Source organism: Rhinopithecus roxellana, chromosome 10 (assembly GCF_007565055.1).
Source record: "Rhinopithecus roxellana isolate Shanxi Qingling chromosome 10, ASM756505v1, whole genome shotgun sequence".
In the NCBI taxonomy this organism is placed as follows: Eukaryota; Metazoa; Chordata; class Mammalia; order Primates; family Cercopithecidae; genus Rhinopithecus; species Rhinopithecus roxellana.
This window is the reverse complement of record NC_044558.1, coordinates 104,802,213-104,824,204: the sequence shown is the minus strand read 5'-3', so window position 1 is coordinate 104,824,204 and position 21,992 is coordinate 104,802,213. Positions and strand designations below refer to the sequence as shown.

General features: G+C 53.2%; 1 protein-coding gene across 4 annotated transcripts in view; it reads right to left on the bottom strand.

The window, feature by feature from the left end:
* Positions 1-21,992, bottom strand: part of RIMBP2 (RIMS binding protein 2) — a 234,448-nt gene that overhangs the window by 55,828 nt on the left and 156,628 nt on the right. For all 4 annotated transcript variants that reach the window (XM_030939961.1, XM_030939963.1, XM_030939962.1 and 1 more), the window contains 2 exons: positions 19,275-19,325; positions 3,765-3,969 (listed from right to left, as the gene is read on the bottom strand). In XM_030939961.1, coding sequence (XP_030795821.1) covers positions 3,765-3,969; positions 19,275-19,325 — 256 coding nt within the window. The remainder of the gene's footprint in view (positions 1-3,764; positions 3,970-19,274; positions 19,326-21,992) is intronic.

Below are 21,992 nucleotides of genomic sequence, written 5' to 3'. Positions count from 1 at the left end.
GCAACAGAACTTAGCCCTTCCTGCTTGACACCGCTGCCATGGTGAACAGCAGGGGACGGCACAGCCGATGAAGGTGATGTGAATACAGCAGTCACCTTGCGTTCACACTGAACTTATCCGAACCTAACTCTCCAGGGAAACATAAGGTAATCCCCATGGAAGCTTTTACCTGCCACTGTGCCTGAGAAGAGAAGGTGAGATTAGAAACGCAACATGCAGTGCCTTCAAGCGGGGCCGGCTCCCACTGGCCCCTCAAGATGCGAACACCACCCTCTTTCATGATGGGAATGCTTCAAAATACATATGTTCTAGAAAAATATGGCTCAAAAAAATGTTGACTCAAAAAACCCAGCTCCCATACTGGAAGGAAAACTGGCTGTGCCGGTGGGGGCAGGCGGGGATAGGAGAGGCCATGCCTCTCCCCAACGCACTCCTTCCTAGGAGGTTGCCAGGGACAGTTTGGTCCGTGAGCAACGCCTGCCTCCCACACTGACTGCAGAGCCTCACTCTGTCAGAGGGGCCTCCCCATACAGGACGCGAGTCCCTTGGTGGCCGCCCCAGCCACAGGCCGGAGGAGCCCTGGGTGAAAGCACAGGTGAGTGACGGCACATCCGCCTGGGACCCCTTCTGTGTCTTGCGGCCAGCCCTGCACCTTCCACCACCTTCTCTCTCAGGTCAGTGTGGGAGGAAGATCTGCGGCAGATGAACAGGTAAAAAATACAGATACGAACACAATGGGATGTTATCCGGCCTCAGGAAAGAAGGACACCTGGCCCTTTATGACAACACGATGGACCTGGAGGACTCTCTGCTACGTGGAATAACCCAGGCACAGAGAGACAAACGTGGCATGGACGGCCCCCACTTACATGCGAAACCTCAACAAGGCCAACTCGCACAAGCAGAGAACAGAACAGTGGTTACCAGGGGCTGGGCCGGGGGCTGTTGGTTGAAGGGCACAAGATGAATACGCTCTGGGGATCTGCACAGAAATGTGAATGCAGCTAAAATGCTGGATTGTAGGCCAGGGCAGCGGCTCACACCTGTCATCCCAGCACTTTGCAAGGCCAAGGCAGGTGGATCACCTGAGGTCAGGAGTTTAAGACCAGCCTGGCCAACATGGTGAAACCCCGTCTCTACTGAAAATACAAAACTTAGCCAGGCGTGATGGCGGGTGCCTGTAATTCCAGCTACTTGGGAGGCTGAGGCAGGAGAATCGCTTGAACCTGGGAGGCGGAGGTTGTAGTGAGCTGAGATCACACCACTGCTCTCCAGCCTGGGCAAGAGAGTGAGACTCCATTGCAAAAATTAAAAAAAAAAAAAAAATGCTGGATTATAGACTTGAAGTTTGCCAAGGAGGCAGATCTTAGGGGTTTTCACCATGAAAAGAAAAGGTATCCACGTGAGGACGTGGATAGGAGGTGGTATGTTAATTAGCTTGGCTGTGGTGATTATTTTGCAACTGATTTATGTTACATAGGATCAAGTTGTACACCTTAAATATATGATTTCTAATTATCCACTATACCTCAAAGTTGGAAAAAATGTACAAAAATAAGCAAACACAGAGGGGGAAAATGTACAAAAATAAGTAAACCCCTTCAGACAGTGAGGGAAGAATAAAACAAGAGGAGACCCTAAGCAGAGGCCTGGAAGAGGGACCTTCGCTGTCTGCAGGGAGGAGTGTCCTGGTGGGATCGGAGTGCTGTGGAGCAGCTCTCTGGAGGCGCTGGTGTCCGCCACCATAAGTGACATGCACTGTGAGGAGACTGCCAGGGCAATGCCAGGGGAGACGGGCATGGGTCACGCCGGGGGGCCCCTGGTGGGCCAGGAAAGAGTGATTAAATGAGCCGGGTGCATTAGGAGGGTGCATCTTGCAGACGGTTATTAAACAGAGGCCATGGTACAAACCTTCTTCTCTGCCAAGTGGCCCCTGGTTTAGTAAAGGCGCTGTACCGCTTTGGTTTTTTGGTTTTACTCAGTGTGCATTTTCTGCCGTGGTTAATCAGATTCCTTTTCCCATGCTGGCCAATCCCTGTTCCCACCTCCCTGACCCCGGAGCTTTGCAGTGGGTTCCACATTCACGTGCTGTGAGCCTCGGGCTCGCCGGGCAGGCCTGCGACTGCTGTTTTCAGAAGGGCCAGCTTGCAAGGTGGGTCACTGGCCAGTGTCTGGAACTCAGCTTCTGAAATGTCCTCTACACTGGAAGGAAACATCCGCTGACTGATAAAGGCAGGCCTGGCTTGTGCACACCACACAGCTCACACCGAACACCTGCTTTCCTTCTGGGAGTCTGGAGCTTCAGTGGGCATGGTGCCCGTGCAAGCAGCCCCCAGGAAAAGCTCTGGGCCCGACTCTCAGTGGGTTTCCCAGAGCAGAAGCCGTGCGTTTCTTGTGGCACGGAGCGGCGCTTTGTGTCCCTTCGCGGGAGGGAGAGAGCGAGCATGGAGACACGTGCATTCTGTTTTCGCCTGGGAAGAACTGAAACTGTCTTGTTTTCCTCCACCCTTCAGGTTTCACAGCTCAAATGTGGTTTCTTGGCAGCCGCCTTCCAGGACCATCTAGAAGAGCCCAAATCACCGTCCACCTTGTCACCTGGTCTGCATGCAGCGTCTGGTTCAGAGGCTCCCCATGTATCATCTGCCCGCCAGCAGGAGCTCCGCAAGGGGTCCTGTCTGTCTTTCCATGTCACAACCTGGGCAGGGCATGCAGCCCGCGTGTCGTGAGTGCCTGGAGATGAGCGGCAGAGCTGCTCAGATCCTGGTCCCTGCCCACTGGCCTTCCACAGCCATGGCCACTTACCCCAGCCCGCATTCTCTCTGATGCATGGACCAAAAGCGAAGGGTGTGGGAAGGTGTGGGAAGAGGGGAGAGGCAGGAGAACGTTTTTTAACAAGACCCAAGTGGCATTCCTTATTTTAATGATAAAAAGCACCCAAGGTACTTATATATTTTGATAAGAACTAGGAGAAATGTGCAAATTATCTTTTTTACGGAATTCCAAAGTGAGGTTCAGATGCTCATCTCCCCTAATTTTTTTTAAACCAACTTCTTAAACAGGTGAGTAGACCTGGCCATGAAACCTGTCTAACCTCTGCATCCCACTTAACCTTCAGCCGGGACACGGCACCTCCACCGAGCTCTGATCAAAGGACACCTGTGATTGTTCTGCCTGCGACCAAGACTAACCCCCCCAGCATACACAGGGGGTTTCTCCCCACCTGGCTTCTAAGCAGGACTGTGCTGGGTGAGGGCTCATGTTCACCACTGCCTTTGCTGGAACAGAGGTTCCAAGCACATCCCAACATCACCAACAGGTTACTGAGATGAGAAGGAAGGGAAAACAACTAACACAGGGAAACGAGCTTCGCAGCGCATTGGAGTACCCCGCCAAGAAGCCCGTGTGGAGTTATCACCGGTGTCGTCTCTGCAGCCAGACTCCTGGGTTCACATCCCAGACTGAGCCTTCATCAGCATCTGTGTGACCCATGCTAGTGCCCTGGTTTTTCTCGCCTGTAAAATGGACCCATTTCACAGGTGAGAAAATGTGTGGGTCACACGTTCGTGGATGCCCGTGAGGTACTGGGTGCACTGTGTGCCCCATGGCTGCAAGCAGTCCTGTTCTCATCCTTCCCACTGCGGTGGTGGGTCCCTGTACCCTCTGCCAGGTGTTACCAAACTGACTTCACCTGCACACACCCTCGCAGGCCCGGCCAACGGCCATTCTCTCCCCACCACAGCAAGGCGGATGGTCCAGGCATTTACCTTTGCCAAGGGAAGTGGCTAGGCCATTCACGAACTGTGGGAAAGGCTTGCCAGGGGCCGTGGAGACGTCCAGGGGGGCCACCGTGCTGCCACCCAGCAGGTCAATCTTCCCAGCGTGCTGCCGGAACTTCTCCAGGTCCCGGGACAGCAGGTTGAACTGCTCACTTTGAGTCCGGCATTTCTCTTCCAGCTCTCGAACCTTGGACTGCACAGCAGAGGCAGGACAGGGGGTCAGCGGTGACATTTAGTGGTGGAAATGTATCTGAGCCTGTTCACATGTGTTGTATGTGTGCACATATGCATGTGTATGCACGTGTGTGTACACACACGTGTTGTGTCTGTGAAAATGCATGCATGGTAAGAGTGTGTGCACGTGTCTGTGTGTGACGTGTACAGCTACCTCCACGGGAGAGCAGTGCCTGATAAACCCAGCTTCTCGTGCCACCTGGCTACTGGCCAATGTGAGAAACCACAGGTGCCAAGAAATCCTGCAAACACTCAGCTCCCAGCCAACCGTAGATTGTTCTGGGCTGCGCATGCAGCCCGGGCACTTTGCAGTTGGCAGGCTTTGCTAGAGCTGTTTGGAACTTGGAGTATGAGGCTGTGATGCGGCCCAGACTCAGGGGAGCAGCTCAGGTGCTGTCCCACGGATGTAAGGATGCAATTCTCATCCAGGGTGCCTGCCCCCTTGGACTGCAGAACGCTTAGGAACGCCACTTTGAGCAATAAGGAATCTCTATCTGCTACAGTCAGTTAGCAACATTGCTGCATTTGCAGACAACACAAAGACACCTCGGGAGCCCTGGGGAAGGCAAGCGTCTCCCCTGGGGACACATACAGGAAAGGGGTAGCCCAGCAAAGCTCCTTCCTTGGGGCAGGACGGACCTGGGCTGTGTCCAGTCTCGGGACATCTCTGACCCTTGTGGGCTTTCAGGGGTACATGGGCAAAGCCCCGCTCCCTGCTCCCCTGGGACTCGAGCTCTGTGTGAGACATGGTCTCCTGAGATGGGTTTCTGGCACCCATCACAGAAGGCGCAGGACAGAGGGGTCTACAGAGGACCCACCCTTCCTTTCTCCACTGCGCTGACCACCCCCCGGCACTCCGGTAGCTCCCGGGCTGTTTGTTTCTTGTCGGTGTCCACGACAACACTCTCGGCCCTGAGTCTCTGCCTTCTGGCTCGTGGATACACCTTCCACACTCTGCATGGACTCAGCGTCATGCTCAAAGAGCGTTTGCTGCATCAGTGAAAATGGCGAACCCTGAGCTGTGGGTACCACACTCCTTGTGGGGATGGCTTGTCGGGTCTGCATACAAGGCCGCTTTCTTGCCACTCCTTACTTTAGGACGGCTGGGAAAATCTGTTACGGGATATTACTGTCATCTGTGGAGCTGACGACAGACACTGATGTTTCCTCAGTGAAATGTCAACCCCATGAGGGCAGAGCTCTGTCTGCCTGTTTCCTGCTGTGTCCCAGCCCTGAGCAAAGGGCTCAGTGACAGCCCACCCACCCCTCCTCCGCCCCTCCTCTGCCTCCATCCTCTCCCCCACTGTCCCTCCACAAGCAGCAGGCTTCTCAGCTCCTTAGTCCAGAATGAAGCACTCTTTATGGCTGAGATCATGGATTTCTAAAATAAACCTCACAAATCCAAAGCCTATAATGAATTTCTTTGATTCATTAAAAGAAATCAGCACTATTCTTTTTTAAAAAGCTGAATGAGCTTGGCCAAGCCGGCTGTGTCTACCGCAGAGGGCACAGAGCTGAAACCCCAGGGGCTCCCGGGCATGACACGGAAAGCATCAAAGGGAACCCAAGCCCGGGGACAGCTCCTACCCCGAATGCGGGGTCTGCAGGCGGGATGATGACTCAGTTTCCGGGGGCCTTGCAGGTGCTCTGGTTCTGCTGGTTCAGCCCTTAAGACAGAGTGACGGGCCCTGCAGGGCAGCCAGGGTCTTGGCCAGGGAACAGCTGTCACTGCCTGTTGCAAGCAAGGCCTGACCCCAGAGGGCCCTGAGCTCAACTGTGTGAGCCAACAAGCCCCCAGGCACCCACAGGGCACTTGCGGAGCCTTCCTGGGGCGTGGAGGAACAGGAGACATTTAATAGTCATGCATTCATTCTAACATGCGACACAGAATGTGTAACTGGCACACCCATTCCCTGATGTCATGTCTATGAAAATGACCTAACTAAAATAGGCCGGGCGTGGTGGCTCACGCCTGTAATCCCAGACTTTGGGAGGCCGAGGCAGGCGAATCACCTGAGCTCAAGAGTTTGTGACCAGCCTGGCCAACATGGTGAAACTCAGTCTCTACTAAACATACAAAATTAGCTGGGCAGGGTGACACATGCCTGTAGTCCCAGCTACTTGGGAGGCTGAGGCAGGAAAATCGCTTGAACCCGGGAGGCAGAGGTTGTAGTGAGCCGAGATGGAGCCACTGCACTCCAGTCTGGGCAACAGGAGTGAGACTTTATCTCAAAAAAAAAAAAAAAAAAAAGAATAGATTTTTCCTATTACAATCTTGAAATGATAAAATTATAGCAATAAAGAACAGATCAGCGGTTGTCAGGGTTTCGGGTTAGGGGAGGGTGTGACTAGGGAGGGTGCCGTGAGGGAGTTTCTCTGGGTAACAGAACCGTCTGTACACCTGATGGTGGTGGTGGTAACAAGAATCCGTATATACCACCAAATGCCATACAGCTGTATACGGGGAAAAAAAAAGAGTGGATATAAACACTGGAGGAAGCAAATAAATTCCCCAGCACACTACAGCGCTGCTACCACGCCAGCTTCCCGGCTTTGAGAACACACTCTGGCTACAGAGACGCCACCACCGGGAAGCCGGAAGAGGGGCCGCGGGACGCTCCCTGCTGTCTTTGTAAATCCCCGTGAACCTAAAATTACTTCAAAATAAAGTTTTCACAAGTGAAGAGATTTTAAGCAACAGGAACTAAGAATGTAGGCGGCACGCAGAGACGGCAAAACAACGAAAGGTGCCGCGCGAATGGCCAACCTTTGGGGACGTTATACCCCATCGAGACGGCAAAAACAGCGAAAGGTGCCGCGCGAATGGCCAACCTTTGGGGACGTTATACCCCATCAAGGGGGTTAAGGGCGGCTGAGGTCGCAGGGGCCGAAAGCGAGTTCTGCATCTGATACACACCTACGCGGTGGCCGGCAGGCTGCGGGCTGCCTGCTTTGGTTGCAGGAGGGCGGGTCATGTGCAATACAGAGGGAAGAGGGCAGGCTGTCTGCTCTCACATGGTTCCATAGGACGCCCAGAAATGACGGGGGGTGGGGGGCCAAGGATGAGGGTGAGCCAAGCAGCAGCTGCATACTCTCTGTGGTTTGGTCCCCAGGGCCTGGCAGGGCCACTCCCATGCCTGTGTCTTGTGTGGGCCACAGTGGCACTTCCCAAGGTCAGCCCCTTGGCCTGGCCCATCAGTCCATCCTCAACCCTTAGTTCAGGACTTGGCACAGGGTGGGCATTTAACAGATATTCGATGGATCACAATAAGCTGTGGGAAAATGGATCCATGCACAGGAAGTGTGGAGTGCCATTGAGTTAGAGATGAACCAGGTCACCTCTGTCAAAGGGAGACAGAAAACAGGTGGAGGAGCAGCCACCGGGTGGCTCACCAAGGAACCCCGAGACCTCTGCACAGGGGCCGGTGGGGTTCAAGGAGGGCCGCCACCAGCCTACTGAGGGGCCTGCGTCTTCTGTGCACAGAGCGGGGCCTGGAGCACAGACTCACAGGATACCCACAGCTGAGGGTTCCCCGTGGGAGAGGGAACCTGGCCCTGATGAACACCCAGGCCTGCGATGGCACAGTGACCACGGGTGAGGAAAGGCCACACCACCAGGTCTGCACGAGTGCCTGAACCCCAGAGCCACAGCCTCAGAGACTCAGGGCCTGAGGCCAGACTCCCCCCGCAGGGCCGGACTCCCCTTCCCTCTGCGGCCGAGGCTTGGGGTGACTGGGCGATGAGCCGAGGGAGGAGGGTCGGGAAAGGGCTCAAGCCTGAGCATCCCCCAGCTCGAGGCAGTGGGGTGAAAGGCCAGGCAGGAAGCCCCAGGGCCAGAGTGCCTGTGAGCAGCCACAGCAGTGCCCGGCAGAGGTTAGTCCCATCCTCTGTGAAACAGCCATGATGACAGAGCCCTGTTTCTAGGATGAGCGTGAGGACAGAGTGCATCAACGTGGGCTTAGTGCTCCGAAAAGGGCAGCAGATGGAATGCTGGGCACACGGAACTGCTGTTGGCAGCAGTGGCGGTGCCCGCAGGAGCAGCTGTAATCACGGTGGCCGTGTTGGTATTGATTAGCCATACCAGTATCAGTGGTACTGGTATTTTATTACCTGCAGTAGTAGCAGCCTTGCTTTGGTATGAAGGAGCGTTAGCAGCAGTGGTAGCAACAGTAGTATTTTTTGTAGGAATAGCATGGGTATGAGCAGTGGTATAGTAACAGTGATATTGGTATTAGTACTCATAGCAGCACAGTATTAGCAGCAGCGGCAGCAGTATTGGTATTATTTGTACTAGTCGCAGCAGTATCATTATTACTACCTGCAAGTGTACTTGGTGTTATCCTTCACAGTAACAGTTTGGTGTTAGTATTAGTAGCAGCAGCAGGTGCAGTATTAGCAGCAGCAACAGCAGGGATACTGGTATTCTCAGCAGAGTAGCAGCCAGCCACTGTCCTTGATTCCCCTACACGTTCCCCAGGGCCTGGCACCAGGGACATCCACCACATTCTGAGGGGTGTTGGGAGCAAGAGGCCCACGGGCAGCAGTGAGGGGGGAGACCCAGCTTGCCCTGAGCCCCCTCCCACAGTCCTCTCGCCCACCTGGGCTCATTGCACAGGAGATTCTATGCCCTCCTGTGACACAAAGTCACTCTGTTCTTGAAGCCTGAGAAATGCCCCCAGGCTCCCAGCTGCCGCCTCCTCCCGGAGGGTGTTTCTCCTCCAAGGGGTCAGCAGATAGGGCCAGTGGTTCGCCATTCACAAGGGACCCATACCCAGGACCCAGACACTTCCCGCCAGGCTCCACCTATGACACTGGGGGTCACATTTCAAAGGGGCCGGTGCCTCGACCGGGTGCAGCCCACCAAAGGCAAAGCTAAAGCTTCCGGTTTCCCAGGATCAGCAGGGCACCATCTCCTCCACATTTCCTGTTGAAATGTGACCTCCAGTGTTGGATGCGGGGCCAGGCAGGAAGTGTCTGGGTTCTGGGGGCGGATCCCTCATGAACAGCTTGGCGCTGTCCTTGCCATAATGAGCAGGCTAAGTTCACACAAGGTCTGGGTGTTGAAAAGAGCCTAGCACCTCCCATACCCTCCTGCTCTCAGCACATGACACGCCTGCTCCCCGTTCGCCTTCTGCCATGATTGTAAGCTTCCCAAGGCCTCCTCAGAAGCCAGCACGCCTTCTGTACAGCCTGCAGGACCATCAGCCAGTGACTCCTTCATAAATTACCTTCACAAATGGCCCAGCCTCAGGCATTCCTTTAGAGCAAGAACGGCCTGACACACCCAGGGAATTTTCAATTTACCAGAAAATCTCACATTTTAAACACTGGTGAACATTTAAAGGCTCAGCAGCAGTCTGGGCTGACAGGCATATCTAGAGACGGCTGCAGGCTGTGGCTGCTGGTCGTGGTGCTGCTCTACACAACAGCATGGTGGCACTCCCGCATCAGCAGGTTGGGTGTGTGGGGGGCCAGGTTGGATCAAATGTCCTCCTGGCCCTGTAGATGCCCCCAGTTGTACCCACATAAGCCTCCGACCCACAGGACGATCCCTCACTTGCTCCTGGGCCTGGGGGACTCTGGAACCTAGAATTTGCAACCTTCTGGGTGCCTACATCCACCTCGGCATTGAGCACTCACTTACGGACATGCTGCGCAATGCATTGCCATAACTGAGAATCCCACCCAGGGTTGGCCAGTGCAGACACCAGGAAGGCTGCGCTGCCACAAGCCTGGAGACCACTGCTCCAAGGATGCCTGCCTGACTGCGTCTCCACTGAGGCCCCAGGCACGCTACTCGGCATGACCAATATCAGGAAAAAGAAACAGGAAAATTATTGGCTTTTTCCTAAGCATAAGGGATGGGAGGAACAGGCATTCGTTGGTTAAAGTGAAGCTATGTCACCCAGCTCACACATCTTAGCACTGCCCCACCTTTGAATGAGCAGGGCGTAGACTAGTGAGGCCCTGCTCCTGCAGTCTCGGGGATGGAGCTCAGAGCTGGGTCTCTAGCCGGTCGTGTGTGCAGACACTGATTTGAGGAGTCTGGTTGCCCTAGCCCCTGTCCAGTTGACATGCTTTCCCTGAATGAGCTCCGTGGGGCCAACGTGCAAGCACCCTCCTAGCAGTGCAGAGCGCTGGCACCACGTGGAGCTCACAGACCAGGCATGGAATGTACCCTGTCGTGCCTGCTTGTCCATAAGCACATGCTCAGTAAATGCTTGTCTGATGGGAGAATCTGCTGTGAGACTCGCTTTCCTTGTAACCTACACTGAAGGTGTGGAACAGCGGCACAGCCTCCCCCACCTCAAATTCCTACCAAGGAGAACCTAGAAGTCCTGCCCGTCCACACCCAGCTTGTTTGCAACCTTTCCTTTGAGCTCCTCGCCTGAGCACAACTCCCTGGCTTCTTGGCAGCAGGCGAAGGCTCTCATGACTGCCAGGGGGGTCCCTGCTGGGGCTAAGAGCTTCCAATTGCCTGTGGGGAGGAATTGCCAGCGGGAGCCACTTCCAAAGCGTGCTGAGAGAAAAGAGCAACCGTGGTGCTACCCCAGGCAGGCACATTTACACCTCAATGTTTATTTCCGGATACAGAGTGCTGTCCTATCCGGGTTTGGGACTGGGTCTGGGTGTCACCCTGGCTGCAGAGATGCAGGGACACACCCAGCCACATGGTGCTGGCTCCTCCCCATCCCGAGGCCACCTGCAGGCACTAGGGCCTGCAGGGCACTGCTCAGAAGCCACTGAGTCCAGACCAGGCAGGAACAGATGGCACAGTCATCAGGCAAATCAACTATAATTGGAACAAACAGCAGAGGCTTGCAAATGTGGATGTGGCTATTTCTAAAGACAAGGGGGAAGCATCCAAAGACTCCCCTGCAGCTTTCCCGGTTCCTGGCTCAGTGCCCTCCTCTGGCTTCCCGGCCTCTGTGAAGAGTGGTGATAAGCAGGCACTGTGCTGGCGGCTGGCATCCAAACAGGGTGGTTCTGAGAGCAAGGGGCCCGATGCATAATCACTCCAGAATCACAGGCAGAACCCAGGGATGGTCCAGGCTCACTGGGTCATTTGACTTAGTGTCAGAGGCATTCAAACCACAGCAACTCCATCTTGAATAGGGGCTGGGAAAGATGAGGCTGAGACCTACTGGGCTGCATTCCCAGACGGTGAAGGTGTTCTAAGTCACAGGATGAGATAGGAGGTCAGCACAAGATACAGGTCACAGAGACCCTGCTGATAAAACAGGTTGCAGTAAAGGAGCCACCAAGACCCACCAAAACCAAGACAGCAATGAGAGTGACCTCTGGTCATCCTCACAGCACATTATACGCTCATTACAATGCATTGGCTGCTAAAAGACACTCCCCCCAGCGCCATGACAGCTTACAGATGCCATGGCAACATCAGGAAGTTACCCTACATGGTCTGAAAAGAGTGGAGCCCTCAGTTCTGGGAACTGCCCACCCCTTCTCCCTGACAAAAACTCGTGAACCATCTACCCCTTGTTCAGCATATAATCAAGAAATAACCACGAATAGCCCACACTGCTGCTCTGCCTACGGAGTGGCCATCCATTCGTTTCTTTACTTCTCTCACATACTGGCTTTCACTTTCCTCTACGGACTCACCCAAATTCTTTCTTGTGCAAGCTCCAAGAACCCTCTCTTGGGGTCTGGAAGGAGGCGGCTTTCCAGTAACATTAGGAACAATTTGGAAACAAATTGTCCCCTGTGCCGTCTTTATGTGATTTCATTGTTCACTGGCTGAATACCCACTATGTGCCAGGCCCTATGTGATTTCATTGTTCACTGGCTGAATACCCACTATGTGCCAGGCCCTATGTGATTTCATTTCTCACTGGCTGAATACCCACTATGTGCCAGGCCCTATGCGATTTCATTGTTCACTGGCTGAATACCTACTATGTGCCAGGCCCTATGTGATTTCATTGTTCACTGGCTGAATACCCACTATGTGCCAGGCCCTATGTGATTTCATTTCTCACTGGCTGAATACCCACTATGTGCCAGGCCCTATGTGATTTCATTTCTCACTGGCTGAATACCCACTATGTGTCAGGCCCTATGTGATTTCATTGCTCACTGGCTGAATACCCACTATGTGCCAGGCCCTATGTGAGTTCATTGTTCACTGGCTGAATACCCACTATGTGCCAGGCCCTATGTGATTTCATTTCTCACTGGCTGAATACCCACTATGTGCCAGGCCCTATGCGATTTCATTGTTCACTGGCTGAATACCCACTATGTGCCAGGCCCTATGTGATTTCACTGTTCACTGGCTGAATACCTACTATGTGCCAGGCCCTATGTGATTTCATTTCTCACTGGCTGAATACCCACTATGTGCCAGGCCCTATGTGATTTCATTGCTCACTGGCTGAATATCTACTATGTGCCAGGCCCTATGTGAGTTCATTGCTCACTGGCTGAATACCCACTATGTGCCAGGCCCTATGTGATTTCATTGTTCACTGGCTGAATACCTACTATGTGCCAGGCCCTGTCCTGGGGGAGTCATGCATTGCTGGTGACTCAGAGAGACCTCCTGGGTAAGTCGGTGTTAGGCCATTGCACCAGGGCAGAAGACGAGGCCAAGAGGGACTCGCGGTCACACCCCCAGTGGGCAGCAGGACCTAGCCAGGTCTCTCCGGCTGCCGTCTCTGAGTCTCTCTGCCCAGGGACCCCCTGAGCCCAAGCCTGCACCCTCACTCACCCACACATCCCCCCCAACACACTCACTGGCCCAGGGGTCACCCAGCCTCTGAACAAGAGCCAGGCAGGGCTGGTTCCCTGCAGGCCGAGCAGGCCCAGCACCTGGGACCACAGCCCTTTACCTTCAGGGCCCACAGACATGGTTCCACTTTAGTTTCCTTTAAAATCGGAAAAGAAGTGAAAAAGGGTGATAAATACATAATGTATCCAACCTGAGTAATACTCACCTTTATTCCACCCTAGATGCAAAATACAACTGTTAGGATTATTTTATGGAGGAAGGGACGACCCCTAAAGGCAAAGGCCCACAGCCCACAGTCGTCCACTGCGGGCCTGAGGCCAGACCCCTGTGGGGAGGTGGACCCCAGCCTGCTTGGGAAGCAAGCACACTGGCCACCCCAGTAGTCTCCCAGGGAGGAAAGAGGGCTGCTCAGGAAAAAGAGCCGGGCTCCTCTGGGGCCAAGACGAACCAGGGCTGACATCATCTGCGGTTCGATGCCTCACTCCAGGAGGAGATATCCAAGGCACTGTGGTGAGGAGAGGGACCCCCACGAGGGTGCCCTGAAGAGTCACCACAGAGCTGCCGACACGCACATGTCAGGCCTCTGAGCCCAAGCCAAGCCATCGCATCCCCTGGGACTTGCATATATATATATATATATATATATATATATACACGCACACACACACACACATACACACACACACACACACCCCCAGATGGCCTGAAGCAACTGAAGAATCACAAAAGAAGTGCAAATGCCCCGCCCTGCCTTAACGGATGACATCCCACCACAAAAGTAGTGAAAATGGCCGGTCCTTGCCTTAAATGATGACATTACCTTGTGAAAGTCCTTTTCCTGGCTCATCCTGGCTCAAAAATCTCCCCCACTGAGCACCTTGTGACCCCCACTCCTGCCCGCCACAGAACAACCCCCCTTTGACTGTAATTTTCCTTTACCTACCCAAATCCTATAAAATAGCCACCCCCCCTTATCTCCCCTCGCCGACTCTCTTTTCGGACTCAGCCCGCCTCCACCCAGGTGACTAAAACCTTTATTGCTCACACAAAGCCTGTTTGGTGGTCTCTTCATACGGACATGCGTGACAGCACACGCCAAACACACAGCACTGGCGCCGGCTCCTCACGATGTTCCCCTGACGAGGAAGCCCAGATCCCCATCCCTCAGCCCAGCCACGTGGTGACAAGCACGCCAGCTGCTAGACTTTCCTCAAAGCACCTGAGAGGGCGTCACCAGGCTGACTTCCTGCCTTCGGGGCCTGGCCCTGGCACTTGGGAGCTGTGTGTCCTCGGGTAAGGGGCTCATTGTCTCTGTGCCCCGTTGCCTAATCAGCAAAATGAGGTGACAGAGAACCTCAGGCAGCGGTTTCAGGGGTTAAATATGACTGTACCTCTCAACGGCCTGGGGTAAAGCGACTTCCTGCATTCCTACCCCCTGCTACTGCTGAACACCCAGGGAAAAAAAATCAGCGGGTGAAGGCGGCACGGCTGGTGCTCCCTCAGTCTGGAGCTGCCAGCACTGACTTACCATGCAGCCTCCAGTATGCTCTACAGGCAGGACCAGGGCCGCCATCCCCTCTGCCCCCACCCAGCATCCACAGGGAGGTCAGAGTTGAGCTGATGGGAAGCTGTGCTGTACAGCAGCCCGGCGAAGGCCTGGACTCTGGAGCCAAACTCCTGGGGCTTGAATGGGATTCTGCTCATGACTATCTGAGACCCTCGGGCAGGTCATTCATTAACCTGCCTGTGCCTTGGGTTTCCCCAGACATGAAGAAGATCAAGCAAAATGGGCATTATCTTGTAGATGTCTCAATGTCTGTCCGACGCACTCTCAGGACAGGGCCCAGCACAGGGCACCTGTTGGAGGTGGTGGTGTTGCTCTCTTCCAGATGGTGTTGCTCTCTTCCAGATGGTGTTGCTCTCTTCCAGATGGTGTTGCTCTCTTCCAGATGGTGTTGCTCTCTTCCAGATGGTGTTGCTCTCTTCCAGATGGTGTTGCTCTCTTCCAGATGGTGTTGCTCTCCGTGTTTTCTTTTGCTTCTCTGTTTTGATTCGACTCTAAGTGCCAAAGAAATTACTTAACTCCTAGTAGCTGGAATCTCCCTGCTCTCAGGTTCTCAGGTTTACAGAAAGGGCTGTCTTGACAGGCAAGTTCCTGAAAACCTCTTCTATGTTTAAATCCTGATGCACATCTTTGCTAAACCCCAAAACCAGCCCAGGGTACTCCTTGGGCCTCAAGACTTCACGCAGCGCGACCAAGAAAAAAGACACCTCCCCGCTGCCACCAAAACCTCCTGACCATTCATCCTTTAGAGAACAAGGCCTAGAAGTGTCCCTGGCACTGGAGTTGTGTCTATGGGTACCGTGAAAGGAAAATAAATCTCAGGACCCCACAATCATGAAGCCTCAAGCTGGGAACTGTGTCAGCAAACCTGCCTTCCATTTTATTTCTAAATAAGATAGCTGCAAAGATGAAAAAGCCACATCGCTCCCTCACAACTTGCGCACAAAGAGATCCCTTGTGGGGCTCCAGATCTTTACCCTAAAACAGTTCTGTTGAACTTCACCCAGGCAATGTAAATTGATCATTTATCTCCACAGGGGTGGGACAAAAGAACTTAGCTCCTAACCCTCTGCTCACCCGAGACAAATGTATATCTGACTATTTCTTCTGCCCTATTATTTATGCAAAAATGCAGACTCACTGAGCCAGACTAAGGCATAAATGATTATCCCTCTGCCTCCTTCTCACATGGAAATTGTGTATTCAGTGAAAGGCTCATCAGAGACTCAAAAGAATGCAACCCTTTGTCTCTTCTCTACCTATTGAAACCACCATTGCAAAATTATAACTGAGACAGTGAAAGAGATCTGACCTAACTCCCTCCTGCTTCTCACCTCCAAGCTGTCCTTGTTCATTCCTGGGTGTAGGCTGAACGAACTCTGTGAGAAGCTTAGTGTGTAGTTTCGCTTTGAAACAAAGAAGATAACAGCCCTTTCCCAAAACAAGCCTCCTTCCCTGCCTGGAAATAAGACTGCCTTTGCAGGACTAACAAATTGGCCACAAGACTATAAACTATTGTTTAAGAGTCATGCAGCTAGAGGCTGCAAGATTCTGACCTTCCCCAGATTGCTCCTGGAGATAACGTCACTATTGTAAAACCTAAGATCAGGTCTTGAGATATTTTGTAGCCCTGCCCTCTATGGATCTGGTCCGATCATCTGGTCTTGTGGCCCCCACCCAGGAAATGACTCAGTGCAAGAGGACAGCTTCAACTCCCTGTGATTTTACCTCCAACCCAACCAATCAGCACGCCCAACTCCCTGGCCCCCTCGCCACCAAATTATCCTTAAAACCTCCAGTCTCCAGATTTTCAGGAAGACTGATTGAGTAGTCATAAAACTCTGGTTTCCCGCATAGCCAGCTCTGTATGAATTACTCTTTCTCTATTGCAATACCTATGTTGATAAACTGGCTGCATCTAGGCAACGGGCAAGGTGAACCCACTAGGCGGTTACGCTATGACCCGGAAGCCTGCACTTCAAATGGTCTCACCTTTGCAGACCAAAACAATGGACATCTGACACATACTGATGACTCATGTCTCTCTAAAATGTATAAAAGCAAAGCTGCACCCAGACCACCTTGGCCACATGTCATCGAGACCTCCCGAGGCTGGGTCACAGGTGCGTCCTGATCTGATTGAGGCTCATCTCAGACACCTTTGGGTCACCGTGTGCTCAGGGGTTGTATGTAACGTGTTCTGGAGTGTATCTTATCTAGGCGCTCTCTATTGTATCTGGCTGAGCGTGGAAGCAGGTTGCTCTGCCCAGTGGAATGTTCTGTCTACAGAAAGTCACCAACATGCCCCATTCTCCAAGGACACAAACACCTAGACATGAAACCCCCGCTGCACACCACAGGTGGTTCTTTGATGGGTGAGTGGGCAGGACTTGACAGCCATGGTTTCTCAGTCAACAGCTACAGTGTTGGGATCAGGTTCCCAAGGTGGACCCTGCAAAGGCCAAGGCTTCCCAGGGAACGCACTGCTGAAATTACTCTCTGCTTCCCAGTAGCCAGCCTCACAGACTCCCTAAACAATGCTTCTCAGACCTCAGCGGCATGAGAAACATCTGGAAGGGTGATTACAGTCAACCTTGGGGCCCCTCCCTGAGGGGTTCAGATTCAGCAGGTCCGAGGCCGGGCCTGAGAAGCTACTTTGCTCACGAGCTCCTGGGTGCTGCTGCTACCCCAGGGAACCCACTTAGAGAACCACTTGTCCAGAAGTGGGAAAGACCATTCTTTCCACGAACTCACCATCCAACTCAGAGGCCTGTCCGGGGTGGGGCAACCCAGCCTCTCCTCCACCCCAAGGGGAATAGCAAGGGGGTAGTCTGTGACAGAGAGGAGCGCAGGCAGCCTCCCTGGCCCGTGGGAAGGAGCTTGCTGGCCGCACAACGCAGAGGCAGAACGGAAGGGTGTGACACTCAGGTGTGCAGCGTGAATTCTGATGACCAGTAACTGAATTAACAGAATTCAGGGTTATCCGCTAGGCTCTCTCAACAACTCTGGCCCCAGGGTAGAATCAACCCACAATTTCTCTCCCCTGTGGTCATCTGAACCCCAGGACCGCTGTGCCAGCCTGAGAGTCACAGCCTTGGCGGGACGGGAAGAGCCATGTGTCTGGGCCTGCGCGGCACCTCAGCGAGCAACGCATTGCATTTGACGCCCGGATGAGGGGGAGGCCCTGCTCGTGGAGCTCCTCGAAGCAGCTCCTCGGCTCCCCCAGGCTGAGGAACCCCGACCACCCCCGACCTGCATCAGAAGCTGCAGTTCAGGAAACAGAGGCAGGTCAGAGCAGGCCCAGGACTCATGGCCGCGTCCACTCACGGGAAAAGCACCGCCAAGCACGCCGGGCGGGGAAGATGCTATTCTCTAGGATACCTGCATGCTGTCCAAGGTGTTCTGTGCGAAGAGCAAAGCAAGACAGTTACAGAAAGACGCCGTAAATAAAAGACGACACAATTCCCAGCACATCCGAATTGCCTTCTCTGTTTTTCGAACCAAAGCACGCTGCGTTGCGACCGTCACCATGTTTGAAAGCATGCACCACCAGCAGCACGGGGTGACAGGTGACGGCGGGATCGTGGAGGACCGGTCCCTCAGAGGCGGATTGAAGCCACACAGGGTCCCGTCAATGGGCTTCGGGGCAACTGGGGAGAGGAAACTACCTTTTCTGCCAGGAGATGATGCAGATTAAAGTGCAGTGGATAACTCAGGCCAGGGAAAGTGAATTATTTTCCAGGGAGATAAATAGCCATTTGGAGGTCTGTTTCTATTCTCCCAGGTTATATATTTTCCTATTTGCTATTCATCTCACTCCTCCCTCCAGATAGTTATTAACTAATGGAGGCTTTCAGAAAATCCTTTTTAATATATAGGATGATAATGATGAAACCTTTTCCTGTGGGAGGAATAGACTTTAAAAGGCAACGTAAGAGATGCACATAGCCTGTTTTCAGTGGCTGCTGCTCCCCCGGGGACAAGGGACAAGGTCATTTCGAAGAGGGCAGCCTCATCCAATATTGGGAAACCGTGGCCTCTCTTAAGGGAACATTACTGGGAGGAGGCCACCCTAGGGCAGATCCACTCCTACGTAAATCTCTCCTTGTGGGATGGTGAATTACACCATCCTTGACTTCGGCAGGTGGGGGCCCCAGCTCACCATAGCCCATCCACTGTGCATGACGGATGCAGACAGCAGAGGCCTCAGGGGGACCCCATAGCCCTCCCCGTCTGCCTGGCTACTCACTCCCAAGGAGGCTGGCACTGGACCAGGAGCCAGGGACGGGGTGGTCACTCCCAAACACACCACTCATGCAGGTGGGACATAGCGGTTGTTTCCTTCCCAAGGCCAGTGGGAAACATCTCTGGGAGGCAGGAGAAGGTCACTTACGCCGTGTTTGCGAGGACCACACCTGGGGAAGTGCCTCGGATGGCGCTGAGGACTCTGATTCCCCAGGCCCTTCTTACTCTGATCCTACAAATGCCTCCCCAGCATGAGTGGCATACCTTAAAAAGGTACCCCAAGGCAGTTCATCAGGGGCCAGGGCAGCCTCCAGAGGGTCCACCCACCTTTCCCCCCGGGGAAATCAATTCGCAAGCAAGCGAGTGAGCCATGCCCCCTTGCTTTCCACCCAAGAGGAGCCAGCGGAGGACAGCAGACCACGTCTGAGACACACAATTCTGGGTCTGCATGTGTGGTCAAGGGAAAGCTGCTCAACCGCTCTGTGCCTCAGTTTCCCTGTAAGAACGGACATCGACCTGGCACCTGTCGTACTGGTTGCTTGTGAGGCTGATGTGAAAAGATGCATGGATGGCATCTAGTAACTGGTGCACCAGGCTCACTTCATACACATCATCTATTATTTCTAGCAGGCATCAACGAGATGCAACTCTCCCCAGTGTCCCCCACCCCCCGGGCAGAAAGCAGGGGCACGCTCCTTACCTCTAGCAGCCGCACTGCACCTTCATGCTCCTTCTTAGCCTCAACCTGAGCCTTTTTTGAGGAAAAGAGAGAAAAGAGTAAATGTCCAAACGAGAAAGAAGATAATCAGATCAATGTCTGAATCACTGCGGGTGGGGGGTCATTTATTTTTATTCCTCTAACAGAGGAATTAAAGTTATTCCTATTCGCTAGTTATTTTAACTTTTATTTGAGTTTCAGAAATACATGTGCAGGTTTGCTATACAGATAAATTTCACGTCCGGGGGGTCTGGTGCACAGATTATTTCTTCCCCCAGGTGATAAACTTGGTAGCAGAAGTATCCCGCCAATGCCTCTGATAGCACCTTCATCTGCCCAGACGTCCAATGAACTGCTTTGGAAACAAAAACTAATCCTGCAGACTTGACCCCCAATCAGCTCTAGGTTCCCTGAGACCTCACCAGGCCCTGGAGGAGGGGCTGGGGCTGGGTCCTGAGCACGCAACAGGTCTTGGCACCTGCAGCCTGCGGCAAGGCCGCCCTCTTCAAAGCACTTGTGGCAAAGCCATCCAGACCCCACAGAATAAGTAACTTCACACATTTCACTACAGAAATGTCTTGGGATGGCTGCTCCCCGGGCAAAGGGCAGATTCAAACACAGCTGAAATGGAACACTGTTATTTCTTGTCCTCACAGACCTGGAAGTCCCAGCATCATCATGATGGAAAGGATCTGTCATGTTTGCCTGTCTGGCTTTGATGCCCTCCTCTCCTGGGAAGAGCCTTTGGACTGGCTGGGGTCTGGCCCTCCCCTGTGCTAAGCACGGTTCTGGACCCTCAGCGACTGGTGACCTGGGTGGCATGGGGCCTATGGAGGGCAATGGGCCTCTGCCTGAGAATACTGCAGGAGAGGGTGGCTCCTTTCTACTGGACTTTGGCTTGGGAGGAGGTGAGGCTGGAGCTGCTGTAGCCACTTTGCCACCAGGAGGGTCAGGGCTGGACTGGCCAGGGGCCTCCACAGGGAAACCAAGACTGAAGCTGATCCAGAGGAGGGCAGAGAGCAGCCCAGTCCTGGTGATATCAGGGAGGCTTTGGATTCTGCTGAGTCTGAGGCCAGTAGATTTGAGCCCTGGATCCAGCCGTATCCGAAGTCAAATTTTCAGGGATGGGTACAAACACAATTTCCTGTTTGGATTTTCTGTCACTTGAAACCAAGAGTGCTAATGAACATCATCCTCAACTGTGAAAGCAAGGGACACTTCCTAAAGTGTGGGACGCTGGAGATCGGATTCCTGAGGCTGTGACGAGACCGAGGACAAAAGACAAACCAGGCTCCCGCCTGCAGCACAGTCCACATTGTGCACCTCACACTGGCGTCGGCGTCTCCCAAACATTCCCCATGCAGCAGGAAAACGGGGATTTTTAAGAAGCATGATTTTCTGACACCAGAGTGCACCTACCTCTTAAAACATGGAGCACGAATAAAGAATCCATATGCTACTCTACGACTTACTTTGGAATTATCAGTTTCTAGAGAAATATTTCCTCTAGCTGCCTGGAGAATAATTAGTGATGGACAATTCAACATCATAAATAAGCAAGTGAACATTATCTTCACAGCTTCTACTTCTCACTCGCAAAATCCCGTGGGCTGAAAAGAGGGAAGAGCTGGCTTCCCCAGCCAAGGGGAAATCTGCCATTCCCCAGGCTAAAAATGAAAAGTCGTCTGAGGTTTCCATAGAGTTCATTCATGTGCGTTCCATTCTCACATCTTTCCAATGAGAGTTTCAAGAGCTGGGCAAGGGACTGGAACGCAGCACATTAATTACACCATTCTCGAATTCAGCTCAACCGCTGAAGGCCGAAAACTGTTCCTTTCAAAGCAAAAACCAGCAAGAGCAACAATAAATAACAAAATAGAAAAAGAGACAAGCAGGGAACATACAGGGATTATATAAATGATGCCACCACTGACTCAGTTGAATCAAAGATAGTTTTAAACTGGCAGGATTTAAAAAAAAAAAAAAAATTCCAGCAGGCTGTTAAAACTCAGCCAAGCTGGCAGTACAACTTCGTTTCCAGCTTCAGATGAAAACCAGTGCATTTTTGCAGGCTACTTGCAAGCTGGGCCATTTGAGCAATCAGAATAGACTGTTAAAACTGGCAGCACTGAGTTCTTACAAAATCCAAGCGACAGCTTAAGCTAGGCTCATTTAGGGGCCAACATAGGGAAAGTGCGACCTTTACGGAGAGTGGTTCCTGCAGAGCAGGGAGACTGGAGCTCCTGACGCTGGAGGAAGAGGCCTGAGGACCAGGCCTGTTACCCAGAGGATCTGCTATCTGGGAGTGTGGGCAGGCTCTGCAGCAGCAGCAGCAGCAGCGTCCAGGGAGACGGCACTCGCAGAAGGGAGGGCAGATTCCCCGTGGCTGAAGTGCTGGGCATCTAGCTGGGTTGGATGCGGCACAGAGCAATAAGCCATCCAGGCCCCTGGCGACTGTGGCGGGACAACGGGCGTTGGCTTATATGGAGCAGAGTGAGGGGCCTCCGTGGATGCTATGAAATATTAGCTCTGCAGAAAAGTCAGTGAAACTCACGGAACTATGCCAAGGGCTATAAGGACCCTCAAATCAGGAGTTCTGCAGAGCTGAGGGCTGATGGACATTTTCTAATACTCCAGGAGCACACAGGATTGGGGCAGATGCCACCTGAAATTAACACAGAGGGTCAGCTATGACCCACC